This window comes from Pholcus phalangioides, unplaced genomic scaffold (assembly GCF_987345545.1).
Source record: "Pholcus phalangioides strain wild (caught in Gottingen) unplaced genomic scaffold, Ppha-v1.0 ptg000016l_1, whole genome shotgun sequence".
Lineage (NCBI taxonomy): Eukaryota > Metazoa > Arthropoda > Arachnida > Araneae > Pholcidae > Pholcus > Pholcus phalangioides.
The window spans coordinates 13,940,961-13,957,070 of record NW_028301609.1 but is presented as its reverse complement, the minus strand read 5'-3'; the positions used below and the strand labels follow the sequence as shown (position 1 = coordinate 13,957,070).

Genomic DNA, 16,110 nt, shown 5'->3' with positions numbered 1-16,110 from the left:
GACCGGTGCAGTTCGTGAGAATTTCTTATAAGTCCGCAAAAAAAATTGATCGATTTCTTATAGCCTAATACGTAATTTTAGACTTATCAAACATTATACTGTCTTAGTTTCTATACTGTGTTAGCCGTCAGCAGGTCTGCGGACTGTATTTATTTAATTTTATCCAGTCCGCAAATTAGTTCTCCCTGTCATTCACTTATTTGTAGGTCCTCAAATTATTTATATATATATATTATTCAATTATTTTATGTCGGTTCAAATTATTTCTCCCGTTAATTCGCTTCTGGCTGGTCCGCAAATTAATTCCCCCTTTCTTAATTTTTGTCGGTCTGCAAATTATTTTTCTCGCATTCATCAGTTTTTTTGTCGATCACCAAATTATATTTAGATTTTTGCGGTCTTAAAATTATTTCTATTATTTATTTATTTTACATCGGTTCAAATTATTTCTTCCGTTTTTGTTTCTTGTTGGTCCGCGAAAATTATTTTTCTGATAAACTTATTTTTGTCGGTCTACAAATTATTTCTCGCATTCAATAATTTTTTCTGGGTCACAAATTGCATTTTCTATTCATCTAATTTTGGCAGTCCGAAAATTATTCCTCCCACTTATTTATTTTTTGTCACTCCGCAAATTATTACTCGTATTTATTCATTCTCGGTCCGCAAATTATATTCCCTATTTACTTATTTTTTGCAGCAATGGAAATTATCTCTCCCATTTATTTTATAATTTTTGTCCATAAACTTTTTTTCTCCTATTTATTGTTTTCTGCCGTTCCGCAAATTATTTTTCCCATATATTTATTTTTGTAGGTCAACAGTTATTTCTCCCATTCATCAATACGTTTGTTGGTCCGCAAATTATTTTTTATTAAACTATTTTCATTATTATCCATTTATTCTTTTCGGCTAAGAAGAAAATTATCTCTTCCATTTATTTATATATTTGTCTGTCCGCAAAATGTTTCTCCCATTTATTTCTCTTTTGTTGGTCCGCAAACAATTTCTCCCACATACATATTTTTGTCGGATTGTAGTTCTTTCCTCTATTTATTTCAGTTCCTCAAATTATCTATTTCTCCCATTCATTAATATGTTTGTCGGCCCACAAATTATTTTTCATTTACTTTTCTTCGACCCACACACATTATTTTTAATCTATTCATTTAGTTTTGGCGATCCGAAAATGATTTTCCCATGGTTATTTTTGGCTCTCCGCAAATTATCCCTTCTATTTATTTTAACTTTGGGTCCTCAAATTATTTCTAATATTTCTGTCGGTCCTCAAATTATGTTTCCCATTCATTCATTTTTTGCCGGTAAAAAAATTATCTCTTCCATGTATTTATTTTTTGCAGGTTCACAAATTATTTCTCCCATTTATTTGTTTTTTGTTGGTTCCGCTAACTATTTCTCATTCATTTTGGGCCCTCAATTTATCTCCCCTATTTATTTATTTATGTATTCATTTTGGGCCCTCAATTTATCTCCCCTATTTATTTATTTATTCATTTTAGGCCCTCAATTTATCTCCCCTATTTATTTATTTATTCATTTTGGGCCCTCAATTTATCTCCCATATTTATTTATTTATGTATTCATTTTGGGCCCTCAATTTATTTCTCTTGTTTATGTATTCATTTTGGGCCCTCAATTTATCTCCCCTATTTATTTATTTATGTATTCATTTTGGGCCCTCAATTTATCTCTCCTATTTATTTATTCATTTTGGGCCCTCAATTTATCTCTCCTATTTATTTATTTATTTATTCATTTTGGGCCCTCAATTTATTTCCCCTATTTATTTATTTATGTATTCATTTTGGGCCCTCAATTTATGTCTCCTATTTATTTATTCATTTTGGGCCCTCAATTTATTTCTCTTGTTTATGTATTCATTTTGGGCCCTCAATTTATCTCTCCTATTTATTTATTCATTTTGGGCCCTCAATTTATCTCTCCTATTTATTTATTTATTTATTCATTTTGGGCCCTCAATTTATCTCTCCTATTCATTTATTCATTTTGGGCCCTCAATTTATTTTCCCTGTTCATTTATTTATTTTGGGTCCTTAATTTATTTCTCACATTCATGAATATTTCTTTCGGTCCATACATTACTTTTCCCACATACTTATTTTTGTTGGTCAGCCGTTACTTCTCCTATTTATTTATTTCGAGTCTTGAAATTTTTTCACCTATTCATCAATATGTTTGTTGGTCCGCAAATTATTTCTCTCCCATTTAATAGTTATATTTGCTGGTCTGCAGTTATGTCTCTCTCTCACACACACACACATATTTGTTTTTATTACGGGTCCTGAATTATATATACACAAATACATATGTATATATATTTCTCTCCCCTTTTAACACATCAATGTGTGTTTGTGGCCAAAAATTATTTTTCCTTCTCTTTATTTTTTACCGGTCTAAAAATTATTAATTATTTATTTCTTATTTTTTGCCAGTCCGCCAATTATTTCTCACACTTCTTCCGGTCCGCAGCTGTGAAAACGCTGAAGAACACTGTTCTCTATAGTTATATATGTACTTTAATTGCTTATATGTAATATTGTTCGTACAATTATATTCGTATTGTATATAATGAAAAAAAAATTATTATTGTTTTTACGTAGAAAGAATTTTTGTTAACTTTACTTGTTTAAGTAATGCAGCAGTATTTACATCTGAAAACTCCTTTGCTTGTAAAATGTTACTTTGATTGCGTAACGATCTGCTCATCGATGAACCTTAACACTTTGCGTGTCAGATTAGCAACGGGAACTATTTACTGGTAATAACGAATATACTGTTACAACCAGCGTTTATTACTACATATGGAAACTAATCGAATCTTTTACAATTCTGCATAATTTAAAAATACGAAATAAAATAACTTTTAACAAAAGTAATCGAAGACAAACGAATAAAGTCAGTTTTAATATCGAAATTGAGTTCAAATTTGCATCAAACATTATGATATTGCAGCAAATAATGTTTAAATTAATCAAAATTTTATATTAAACATGTAAAAACACTAACTTATTTAAGTGTATCAACAGATGGCACTAAAAACCTCTGACATTCAGTAGCACTTACGATCAACTTATCCGACATTTCCATCAACACATAAAATGATGGAAAAAATTGAGACTCATTGCTAGATAGAAATATTGATTAAAAAAGAACGAGACAAACACACATCAACAAATAATAGTCAAAATCTCCTGAACAGATCCATCGATAGATGGCGATGATCAAATAAAGTCAATTCAGTAGATTTAGCGATTTGTGACACTATTAAACATAAAAATCCACTGACGCTGAGGAAAACCAATATTTTTTGTTGCTGAATCTTATTAACTGACAGAAAAAAAATCATCTCAGCAAATTTATCAATAGATGACGAGATAACAAAAAAAAGTAATGTGACAAATTCAAAAACAATGGTTCTCAAACTTTTGCCTTTCACGAGCCACCTTGAACCAGTGGACATGTATCCGAATGCTCCCGAAAATAGTCTAGCAAAGAACTGATTCATGGTGTTGAATGGCACATCTTTATAACCACAACTCATCGTGGTGCACCTAGCAATGGATGGAGTCATCCCAAGGAGCCATGACGCTTGGTTTAAGAACCACTGTTTTAACACATGGGCTTGATGAAAAAAAAAATCGTTTTGTTGGATTCATTACATGTGACCCTGGAACTTTCTGTTTCGAAAGATGCACACACACAGAGAGAGAGAGAGAGAGAGATTATGAGAGAGACGTTGCACAAACTTTGTCAATTCAAAAAAATACTTACAATAGATGGCGTGAAAAACAACTAAAGCTGAGAGATTCATCAACACATAGTGCTGATGGAAAGTTGATTCGAATATTCGTGTCTATGATTAGAATTTGTATTACCGTCAACCTGAACAACTTTCTCAGTTTTTGAAAAATATTATGTTGTGCGCACTGCCAAAGATTCCCTGAAGCAACTAATAGAAGCGAAAATGTTTCCATTGCACAGAGAAGATATTGAAGGACAGCCTTTTCGCTCGTTTTCCGCCTCACCAGTTGTTTACAGGTTTTTATCAGTGTTTTTATTCTCGACTTAAAGAACATTAGTTTATAGTAGTCTACAAAAGTGTTTCGCCCTGTCCGTTAAGTCCAAAGGAAAATAAAAACTACTTGATTTGCTTGATACCGCATATAATCCACTTTCACAATCACGTTTAAATGTAAATTTTAAATTGTATTTAAGTTCAATAATATCACGTGGCAATGTGGCACCAAGACGTTTGTTGAAAATGGGCAACTTTGCCAACCTAGACAAAGGTTCGTCATTTTCTCAAATTCATGCATACAAATTGTGCATGTTTCGTGTTTGTTTCAGAAGTCGTTCAGATGCCAAGGCGCATTAGCACCAAGTCCAGCGGCCAAAGACATGGAAATTACGATGATGTTACGCTGCAGCCGGAGTCCACAGAAGAAAAAAGACGGAGAATCGATGCGGCACCAGGAGGATCCATTGGCGAATCACTCTTGATGGAGAAGGGTCAATCTATTTCTATTACGTCTACAGCGGGCCAGATTGGGGAGACTCGTAAATAGAAGAAAAATCAGAGGGAATGACCATCACAGCAATGATAAATCTGATTGTGTGTTTTCTCTTCATGACACATCTGTATCACATTCAGAGTGAGATGCAGGACCTACCCAAGAGCTTGGACAATAATTCGTCACTCCTGCTGTTCCCCATTCTTCCCTGTGAAGATGGCCATGATTCAACCATAGACGAACATGATAAAATTTCGAATGTCACCATCGTCCAGGAAAAATGTTCTTAAACAACTACAGCTTGGAACGTTTGTTGTAGTAAAGTTTTTTGGCGAAGAAAAGTGTCATGTACACATCGTTGGCAAACTCACTCAATTCTGTGGAGACGGTGAGTTCGTGTTGCACGACTGATATAGTGCATTATTTTTTTAATTCCCGAACGTACCTGATGAGGCTTTCCTAAATGTACAAGACACGGGAGAAATATAAGTTTGGTGGCAGAGAAGTCGGATGTCACGAGTAGAATGTTTGAGGTTGCGGCGAAGGACGGAAGTTGAGAAAATTTGTCATGCTTCCACAGATTGTGAGAATAGAGATCAAGACTAATGTTTTATGATGGTTTTGAAGCATTTCTGTACATTATCAGCCAATAAAGCAGTGGGAAGAAGAAGAGAAAGGTGGCAAAGTTGTCCCGGTTGACGGTAACCAAAACTTTCGCAGATGCCGAACTCTTAACCAGCTTATTATACTTTCAACTCCGAAATAACCACTAAAAACTTTGGAAAAATTTAATCGTAATTCTGTTACACCTAACACATTCTTTTTAATTTTTTCAATATGTCGTGATTGCTATTTTTATCTCAAAAACCTAAATTAATTTTTCTTATGAGACATTTTACATAATATTTATCTTAGATTGGGTTTAGAAAAAGACAAGCAGAAATGGATTTTTGCGATATCGATGTGTCTCATCGACAGTTATAATAGTTTAATAATGAATATAAAAGAGCAATATAGGCTTAATTAGAATTTCTGTTACATCACACTAATTATTGTCCTTATATAAGGACCTGCTTGTACAGAAAATAAAAATAGAATGCAAAACAAATAAATGCTATATTTAACGTTATGGCAATCTAGTCAAATAACGAAGTGGAGATTTCTGTTCTTACTAAATTAAACAGTTGATGTTGAAAATGTAATCCAATATAAATAAACTCTTGAAATAAATGTATTTCAGTAAAAACACAAAATATAAATTTCTATGTAGGTCATAAATCAGGCTGCGTAATTATAAAACTTACATTCTTAGTTATACCAGAGGGATTAGCACGATGTGATTGGTTCGCTACGAGTAAAGAAGATGACAAAACGCCACGGAGGGCAGAGCTTTTGGAGAAACTTGCGCCTCGCCAAACAACTCGCTAACTCTATTACTGTGAAACTGAAAATTCTTGCGTATAAATGAAAGAATTTTTTTTAATAACACGGAAATAAATATTCTTCACTTTAAGAAATTCTTCTACGTTAGAAAAATCTCAAATTTTAAATACCGCGGCAAAAATCAGTTTCTACGGCTTTTTTTCCTTCGCCGAGAGGTTGAAAGAGAAATATTGTATTTCATTTAAAAAAATGTTCATACAAAATAATTATCACTGCTTTCTAAATGAAAGAAGTCAAATTCCAGTGGAAAAATCGACATTTTTTTCTATGAAAACTTGACCAAAAACTTCAATTCCCTAAAATTTCACTGTTGGTGAATGATATTTACATATGCGGATTATATATGAGCAAGTTTTTTTTTCTTCAAAGTGGCGAAACTCGTATCTCTGAACTTTATGCAGCAGTGGATTATTAGCAGGAAATTACGATTTCTACTAAAATTTTAAGTTACACAACTGTCAGCGCTGACCACGGGAACAGAATCTGCAAAAAATTAAATAAAAGAGAAGTTTGAGGGAGAAAAAAATTAGGGAAATTCGTTTCTCAAAGTAAATAGTTCCGTTCACATCAAAATATTCTTAAGGATTGCCTCATAAACTCTCAGAAAAGTATTGTTCAATTTCTCGATTAATTTTGAAAATATTTTTCTGTTTTAAAAGAAATTACGATTAGGAAAAATAAATCAGTGATTGTCAAAAAACGAAGATGGATGGCATGAAAAAAAGTAATTTAAGCGAGTTGATCGGGATCCTAACCTGTAACCTTCGTCACGAAAGTCCTGCACTCTACCTACAACACCACTTCACACACCAAATTGTGAGTGCGGCAATAGTTAAACAGATCAGCGTTGCTCAACCTATGGTCCGCGGATCAGAGGTGGTCCGTAGGCAGACTCAATGATCTGTCTCCCTGAATGAAAAAATTATTCTACCGTTGTCATTGATATTAGTAATATCCATATGGGTTCAATTAAAAATATACTTCATGCTATATTGTACATCTTGATCGTAAATACGGGACGGCATATCACTAAATTGTGCCAAAAAATGCAATTTATTATTTTAAATGCAATTTTCTAACTACTTCCAAAGTCCCTAAAGGGTGGGGAAATAAAGGGCTTCTATAAATCACAATAAATATAATGTATTTCACAAAAAAAAAATTCAAATTATAGATGACCATATTTCATACGGTAACCTAGGATCTTAAACAGAGTCAAATACGGGACATAACCAATTGTCATAAAAAATGTTGCCGGAAGTAGGCACAATCCCTAATTTTCATTAAAATTATTAATTATTATTAATCATTCATTAAAGTTAGAGAAAAACTGCATTTTAAAAGTTACTGAAAAAACTGCGGAAAAAACGTTGAACCCCTGACAAATATGTGAGAAATTAACATCTATATTTTTGTCATATTTTTATCATAAAATTATCTATATATGTAGGCCTACTGCATCATGAAAACACTGTGTATTCACGACCTTAATAAATACTGCAAATTCAAATAAAAGAATCTTTGAAAAACGGGACAAATGTAAAAAAAAAATACAGGACAACTAAAATTGCAATAATGTCCCGTAATACGGGACACAAGTGGTCCGTAAAGTTTTTCAGACATTTTACTGGTCCTTGGGGTTGAGAAACGCTGAAATGGATCAAACAAAAACAACACGCCAACAATTAAATGTCGCCAACTACTTTTTTCTAAGTAACGTATTCACTCATTGCGACCAATCATGAGGCGCTGAAAACTCCTCTATTATACCTGGTATACATCTAGGAATGTAAACTTTGTTTACAAGCAACTAACACGGCTGTGTTCGTCGATTAACTAGGAAAAAAGAAACTCACTAGCATTGCACCCATGAAGCATTTGCTACGCGGCTAAGTGTAGACTCTCGATTTCAAAAAAATATAAATTTATGTAATATTACAAGAGAAAATTGAACTATATATATATGAAAGCCATAGGGAGCCGCGAAGTCATTATTACTTGATTATAATTGATGAGTTTAGGCTCCTCGCTGTGTTCAGCTCAACACAGGCACACCTATTGCATAGTCGATAAAAGGCAGTGGTGTTTTATTTATTTAAATTATTTGGCAGTAACATACTTTTATTTTTGTCGAAGTACAGCAGCCGCCTTTAAAGGGAACGACCAGGTAAACTAATATGATTCTCTTTTCTTTACTAACTTCTTCTTCTTTTTATAGGCACTTCAGCAATGTCCAAGCCAACAGGAAGAGCTGTGCAACGAATAATGTCTCTTTGGTGAGCGCCGCGCTGTGCAAAGCGTGTGATTTCGTGAGATCTCGGCGCTTCATCATCACGCGGTCGATGACGTGTATAACGCCGTTCACTGCATGTACGTCGGGGCGGATTATGCGAGCTTGAACACCTTCCCAAACTAACACTTTGTCTCCTGTGTTTGAACAGTAATGAAAAACAGAACGTGAATGTCATTTTTCGAGGCGAAACATAGCGTCATAATCATGTTTTCATACTCTGAGAGGAGAACCGTAGAGCAAAATCACGAGATCGGTGGTATTTCCGACCATTTGATTCGTAATAATCTGTTCGATCATGTGACAAATACGCCAATTGAATATTTATAGCCTTGTTCATTATAGCGCAATCTGTGTTAATTATGAAAATTACTTTCATTCCTGACTCTAGTAGAGATTATAATTCATCCCGTGATTTTATGAATTCATTCGTCGATTATTATCATGGAAAAACGGGACATTTTTATAATTTAATATATAAAAAGAGTCTGGAAGGGCAAAACCGCAGGGCAATATGGGAATGTCCCGTATACGGGTCATGTGTATGAGCAACTCAAAAAACATGTAATAAATATTTTTCTAAATACTAAGTTTCAATGGATTAATTATTCACCGTACATATGCACCTCGTATACATTCCTCTACGGTATTTCTAACGAATCGACACATGCTGGAGAATGTGTGTTCTGAGTGTATGTGTGGCCCTAATGTGTTCACGTTGTCGAGTTGCCCTTGTTTCGTGTTCGTGGTGCCATCTGTCTTTGATTTTCTGAAGTAAAGATGGAATTGCTTGATTCAGTATATTAACAAACAAAAATTGTCTCAACGTCTCTTGGAACATTTTGGGAAAACTCCATGAAAATGGATGCAAACGCAACAAAAAATGTATCGTTATATACGAGGTCTCTTCGTTTTCATCGACGGTATAAGCTAGGTTCATAAACATTCTTCATTGGAATCAGCCCGCGATGCCAAATATTGACACTATAGCCGAGTTTGTATCTCAAAAAGTTGAATACACATGTTTCACTTTTGACATCTAATTTTCCTAAGTATTTTCTCATTGGTTCTTCTTTCTTGTATGAATATACAGGGTGTTCAGTAATGAAACACGCAATTTCAATCGAATCCAATCGAAATTATGTTCATTTCTGAACCCCCTGCAGTTTTAAAATGATTCAATAATGGCATTTCAATTAAAACTGAATTATTATAAATTTCTCTACATAGTTATCTACAGTGCTTTTTATGCCTGGCTTCTACTAATTAATATAGAAAAAAAATAAACAAAGCTAATTTCGCAAACTAATTTCAAGCAGCTCAATATAGCGTACTATGGATGGTAAAGGAGTTCGAAGCTAAGAATAATAAATGTGCTTGCGTATAATATAAATACATATGTTACGGTAAATGTGATAAATGAGTTATTATGCATAATATCGCAAATCGTCTTGGTATGTTTGATAAATACTAAATAAATTATCACTTTTACCGGTAATTATGCTTATAATATCCAATACCCGATAATTTTGATAAATACTTGAAAAGAAATAAAAGAACTCGCAAAAATTCGTTGAATTGAATAATTTGTTAAACAGAAATGCGTAATATGGGGGTAAAATCGTAAAATTTGTTAAATAGGAGTTTGTTGTATCTAGGTCGAACTGTTGAGTTCGTTAAATAGGAGTTGAACATATATGGGTCCGAATGTAGGATTCGTTAAACAGGAGAAATTTCGTTGTGTTGGGGGACAATCATAAAATTTGTTAAATTAGAAATCAGTATATCGGATTACGATCGTTTAATAGTTTAGGATCTGTTATATCGAAGTCCGAATTCTGAATTTGCAAAATAGGAGTTAATTGTTGGAGTTATTTTGGCGGTGCTCGGAAATTCGTTAAATCAGAGTTCATTATATTCGGTTCAGACTCTGCTCACAAGTAGGATCTTATCTTATCACGGCAATGGGAATGAAATTACGAGTATGCATAACAACCGGCAAATGTGATGAATTCAGTACGATTTAGCATATACATATATCAAGGGTGCTTGGGTATTATACATAATCGCCGGTAAAAGTGATATAAATCCGAAGAAAATCACCAAAATTATCGGTGAATATGCATAATAACGGGATTTATCACACAATTACCGTAACATATACAATCCATGCAAAAATTTCGAAAAATGTGACTATCGTCGATGCGCTTATCTCTAATGCTTATTTCATTAGAACAATCGCATGCTTTTGCTGCTGGTTATTTGCTATCGATCAGCACCCTAACTACGGTTTTCGTTTTACTCACCCTTCGGTGTTAGTGTCTGGTTTGGATTCTTTCTGTAACCTACAAGAATCGAGAGAAATAGGTTCCAGAGGGCAAATGAGGAAGGCACAAAGGGGAAAAGTTTCAGAAAATAACTCTCAAAAAATCAAATCATGTAAAAGATCGATAATATACCAATCAAAATAGTGTTCTTTCATTAAATTACTTCATACAAATTAATCCTGAAAAAATATTTTTTTCCTTTCCGTTTTATAGCCAGAATTTTTTTAAATATTCATAATTTGTTTTGTTCACATTCTTAAATGAAGTGTTATGTTTGGCAAAAATGTTGCCAAAATTCTAGTTAGAATTAATGTTTTTAATCTACAAATTAGTTTTAAGATTTCCTTCTAAAATATTTATTTAAATAATTGATATATCATCGAAAGAAATCTATTCGCTTTATTACAGTTGAATCACGTTTTAACGAATACCGTTATAGCGAAAAAATCTCGTTTTAACGAACACGTTTCTAACCCCTAGATAAGTTTGCATAAGAACAATGCTAAAACCTGGAATTCCTTTATAACGAAATTTCGTTGTAACGAAGTGATTTCACCAGTTTCTTGGAGTTCGTTATAACGGAATTCGACTGCATAGCTATGCGATGAGTAGAATATTGACCATATTTAAATTAAATTTTCAAACAGTTAATATCTTATTTTTCAATTAAATAAAGTCTCTAATTTTATAATTAAATAAAATTTTCCGTTTTTTAATTAAATATAATCTTTATTTTTTAATTAAATAAGATCTTTATTTTTTAAGAGGGTTTGGTGCACGCAAATTTTCAAAAAAACGCATTTTCCAATTTTACAATTTTCAAATACTCTGCTATGAAATTTTCTGCGTCTAACTGTTAATGTTTCTGTTCTAGCTGTACTAGAAATATTTTTAAAATATTTGAATATAAACTGATGGCAGGCATTATATATACGCTGATGTTTTCCACTATAGAAAATGCTCTTTTCTCAAAACTAAGTTTTTCGTTAGATAAGGAACATTTTTTCGAACACCGCTCATTCAAATGTCTTGAAACTTTAGTCGTCTCTCAACACTATGATATCACATACTTTAGCATGAGGATTTTTTAGTAAAGTAATTTGAAAAAAAATTACGTCACAAAATATGGGTAAATAATGGTAATTTTGAAAAAATAACAAAAATTTAAAATCCTGAATGCGCATGCTAAATTACATAAAAACATCCGTAGTATTTGAGAACAAATACGTACGCGAATAGAGAAATTTTAAGCTTCCTATAAACGAAGGATATTTTTCCCATAAGGAAGCATAGGATGCCGGGATCACGCACCAACACCCCTTAATTAAATAAAATCTTTATAGTTTTGTTTGTTTCATTCTTCCATAATTTTTTCAAATCTTAACATACTTCCTGTGCGTCACGGTGCTCTTTTCTTGAACTGTAATAAAGACTAATTAAATTCAAGTGTTAATGTAACCGAGAGTTGACTTCATATGCAGTAATTTATCGTATTCCTACTTTTAGAAAAGAAATTATTTTTCGTAAACATGTTTTTTTTTAGAGCGTATATCTTAAAATTAATTTACCACTGGAAATTCAGGATTTCTGCATCTTCGCGGCATTTCTAAAAGGCGATATTTGAGTTATTTATATTAATAGATGATGTAGATTCCTACTTTGGTGTTTAGGAAGAGCACAAATTTATCCACCAGCGTTTACTACATTGTAATTATCTATTAATCCAGCAAAATTTCTTCTCATTTGTGTTGTGTTGTATATTTGTGTCTTTTAAATGCTTCCTTTTCTGTATTTTTATCTGACTTAATCATTTTGTCTTGTTAGTGTTTCAAACGAGTTTTTTTTTAATGTTTTGCTTATTTCGTAATTTTATTACATGATCTTTAAAATCTATCCTAAAAAAACGAATTTCTTTTCATCTCCTGTACAGACATTTATTTACCTTCGAATAGTGGTTGACAGTAAAATCCAAAAAATATATTTGTTTATTTTTATAAAAATAATTAAGTTGATTTGATTTGAAATAACTAAAAATAAAATTATAAAATTAATTCCTCGCAAATTTTCAATGCATGATTTTCTATATTTATAATCTAAAAATATATGCTTTGCCCTTGAACCTCTTACATCCTCTATTCATTGAGAAAAAAGTACGGTTAAGGATGTCACTCTTCTAACACAACTGGTTGGTCGATTATGCAAGTATATATATGGCGCTATAGGAGAGAAACTGCTATCATTCATAGTTATCATAGTTATCGGCAATTAACAGCAAGGTTTTGTGCGCATGTGTGTTGCGGAAGCATCAGGTGCCGGTATCGATTATATCTGTGCAGAGTGATAACAAAAAAAAGCAGAGGTAGTATATATATATATATATTCCTTTAACAAGCAAAAATACACTCACCGTAAGTGTTTCTAGCGGCATCTTCTAAAGATTTCACCTTGAACTGACCATGGATCATCTGAATCTTGGACATTCTATTGATTTCGTCGAAAGAGATCTCATTGCCGATGATGAGATGCCTGTCCAATATCTAGAATAATGACGAATAGAATTGTCTCAATAGTCAGTTAACACTTTAAGCAGTAATGACGATATATCTCGCCTCTAAAAAAGTCATATTTGCGTTGACAAGCCCAGAAATTGTGTAAAATAATTTCTCAAGGGATAATTTTTTTCCTATACCCTTAGTTTGCACATGCTGAAAATCGGAACAAACCCTACTTCATTAAGAAATATATAACATTTTGAAGGGATGTTTAGGGATTCCTAATTGCCACTTAGAAGATTGGTCAAATAGAAAATTAAAAAAACCAGTACTATCAAAAACATGTTCTTTACATAAAGCAATGCAAATACGTTCAAATATTTTCCATAATGAAAGTGAATATTTCTTGTTGAACTGAAATAGTTGAACTGAAGGGAAAACCACTTAATCTAGTACTTACAGCTATATAGTTTAATTTGAAAGGAAAAAATGCCAAAGACATTCATTTTTCTAACGATCCAAAAGATCAACCATCTTTTAAAAAAAGTCTGCAAAAGATTATCGTTTTGCTAAGAAAAATATTAGCCAGCATGACTATTGCCGAAGGTCAGAAAGCTCCGTTGTTGAGTAAAAATTTCGTACTGAGCTTACAGTGTTCAAGTCGTAATAGCCGCTATGATTCATCTACGTGTAGCCCTACTTTTTTGCAATTCATTTCTTATATTGAAGGCATTTGTGTGAGTACAAAAAAATACATTTCTTTCAGTTTGTTCTCAATTTCTTCCAACTGACCGCATTCACAGTTTCTTGCCCGGGATACTTTCTATGGTGACAACCAAATATTACAAAAAATTATCCTTATTAGTGATTCACATTAGACAGTTCCATTCTAACTCCTCACAATTTCTGAACGAAGAAAAAAAGATTTTAGTAAAGAGGAAAAGATATGTTATTTTAGAACAATGTGAAAAAAGCCAACGAAAAACGGCGGAATTGGACATTTTGCAACCAGTTACGTGGGAAAGAAAAACGGTGTTATCCAATACCACGTTTTGGTTACCAAATATTACGTTTCCAACGGTTCTGTTCGACTTAAACGGGATTTATGGTCGTCGTACTTGAAAATGGGACTTTCTTAGATATGTTTTTGAGAATCGTTTATTGTTATCAGAAACTCTGAGTCCCAATGTGATCACATTAAGGGGCGTGCATCGCACATACTGTATCCGTGTGTCCACCGCCTGCGTGTATACTTCACTGCATCACTATTCAATATACAGTGAAGCTATCTTTACAGGCTTCGGTTTTTTGGGTTTGCAATACTGTATTCGGTAACAAGGATTATATATGAACAACAACGACAATGAGTATTTCCAAAGCATTGACAAAGAATGAGAAATTGAGATTAAGATTAGAAGATGAAGATGAGAAATTAAAATGAAGATGAGAAATTAAGATGAAGATGAGAAATTAAGATGAAGATGAGAAATTAAGATGATGAGAAATTAAGATGAAGATGAGAAATATATTAAGATGAAGATGAGAAAGAAAGAGAGAGATGAGAAATTAAGATTAAGATTAGAAGATTAAGATCAGAAGATCAAGATTAGAAGATGAATAGCAACTTTAGTTTATAACAATTCTACAAGAATCTGCTAGGCTTAGCTTTTTTTCTCGATCCAGTTGTTAAACAAAATTTTTATGCCAAATAAAAGTTTGAAAATTCTGTTTTTCTCTACTCTTTTTTTTCTGTTGATAATTCAATGCCCATTTAAATATTGTTCATTCTGGAGTGCAAAGATTGTGTAACACTTGATACTGACTACACTTTTCAACCTATAGATCAAGTTATGGGTACCATTCAAAATCTAAATCTTTTTTGCCGTCATTAAAAGCATGGAAAGTATCGGAAAGTTCAGATTTCGTAATACGTTGAAGAATGTATATTCAATTGATAGAGTATATGAATGATAAGCAAAATTTGGGAAACAGTTTTATAACGGGTGATAAAAATTTAATAATTGATAATCATTATCTTACGTGAATGTTAATGATTAAGTTGTACAACTTGTAGTCATTTGACAGATCCAAGATGCATTGATTGGATTATTCCAATTTTAGATTATTCGAACTTTTTCTCAGGGACTCGGGACATCGAATTAACCAAGTTCGATTGATTGTATATGCATCGGGACCATGTAAGTTACATTTCTTTTTATCACCGAAAATAACACTGACTGATTTATCTCCATAAACTATGTGATTTTGATTCCACTCTAACCTCTGGAAATGTGGTGTGTTTTGTGTTTGAATGTGGTGCGTTCGTGAGAGGGCTAGTTGACGGACAATTTTTCATAGGAACCATAAAACCAGTTTTTTTAATTCTTAAAGCCACATATCTGGCAATATATTCAAACCAGAGGACCGAGAAATTCCATAAGCAAATATCACGTGGATAGAATACCATTTTTTTTCTCAACCTATCATCGTGTAATGTGATATGTCGGGGTCTTCCAGAACTTCATTTTGGATAGCAAGGCGTCTTACTGGCTAAAACGCGATAAATTATGCTTTTGCAACGATTTAAAGCATTTGAAAATATTCAATGGGCTAACTCAAATTTCAATCTCAAAAGTTTGTTAATATCGTCCACAGAAAGTTACGTCACGTTTGCCATCTTGTAAACAAAAGATTCTCTTACACCTAATACGCCGTACTGCATTTATAGGTTTCAAGCCTTGCGTCAAGATTACGCGCTTCAAATATGCATATATTCAATAGTTTCCATACACTTTTGTGACGTGGACTTTAATAAATAATTTTTTTATTATTTTTTAAAAATTATGCTCTTTTTATAATATGGAAAAAATGCTTTTGCTTTTCTGTGAAAAAATGGCATTTAATTACACCACGCGCTGCAAAAGTTGTATAGAAAAAGCAAAAGTCTATAAACTTTAAAGACAGTGTACTTGAATGGTTATTTAAATATTTTTCAGTGAAATATT

At 32.6% G+C, this 16,110-nt stretch overlaps 1 protein-coding gene across 2 annotated transcripts in view; it reads right to left on the bottom strand.

The window, feature by feature from the left end:
* Positions 1–986: 986 nt before the first annotated feature.
* Positions 987–16,110, bottom strand: part of LOC149075110 (fasciclin-1-like) — a 78,515-nt gene continuing 63,391 nt past the window's right edge. The window contains exons 12-14 of one of the 2 annotated variants that reach the window (XM_089245669.1): positions 13,021–13,150; positions 10,593–10,631; positions 987–8,423 (exon numbers count right to left, since the gene is read on the bottom strand). In XM_089245669.1, the coding sequence (XP_089101795.1) occupies positions 8,209–8,423; positions 10,593–10,631; positions 13,021–13,150 (384 nt within the window). In that variant the 3' untranslated portion in view covers positions 987–8,208. The remainder of the gene's footprint in view (positions 8,424–10,592; positions 10,632–13,020; positions 13,151–16,110) is intronic. The other variant, XM_089245670.1, reaches the window with a different exon arrangement.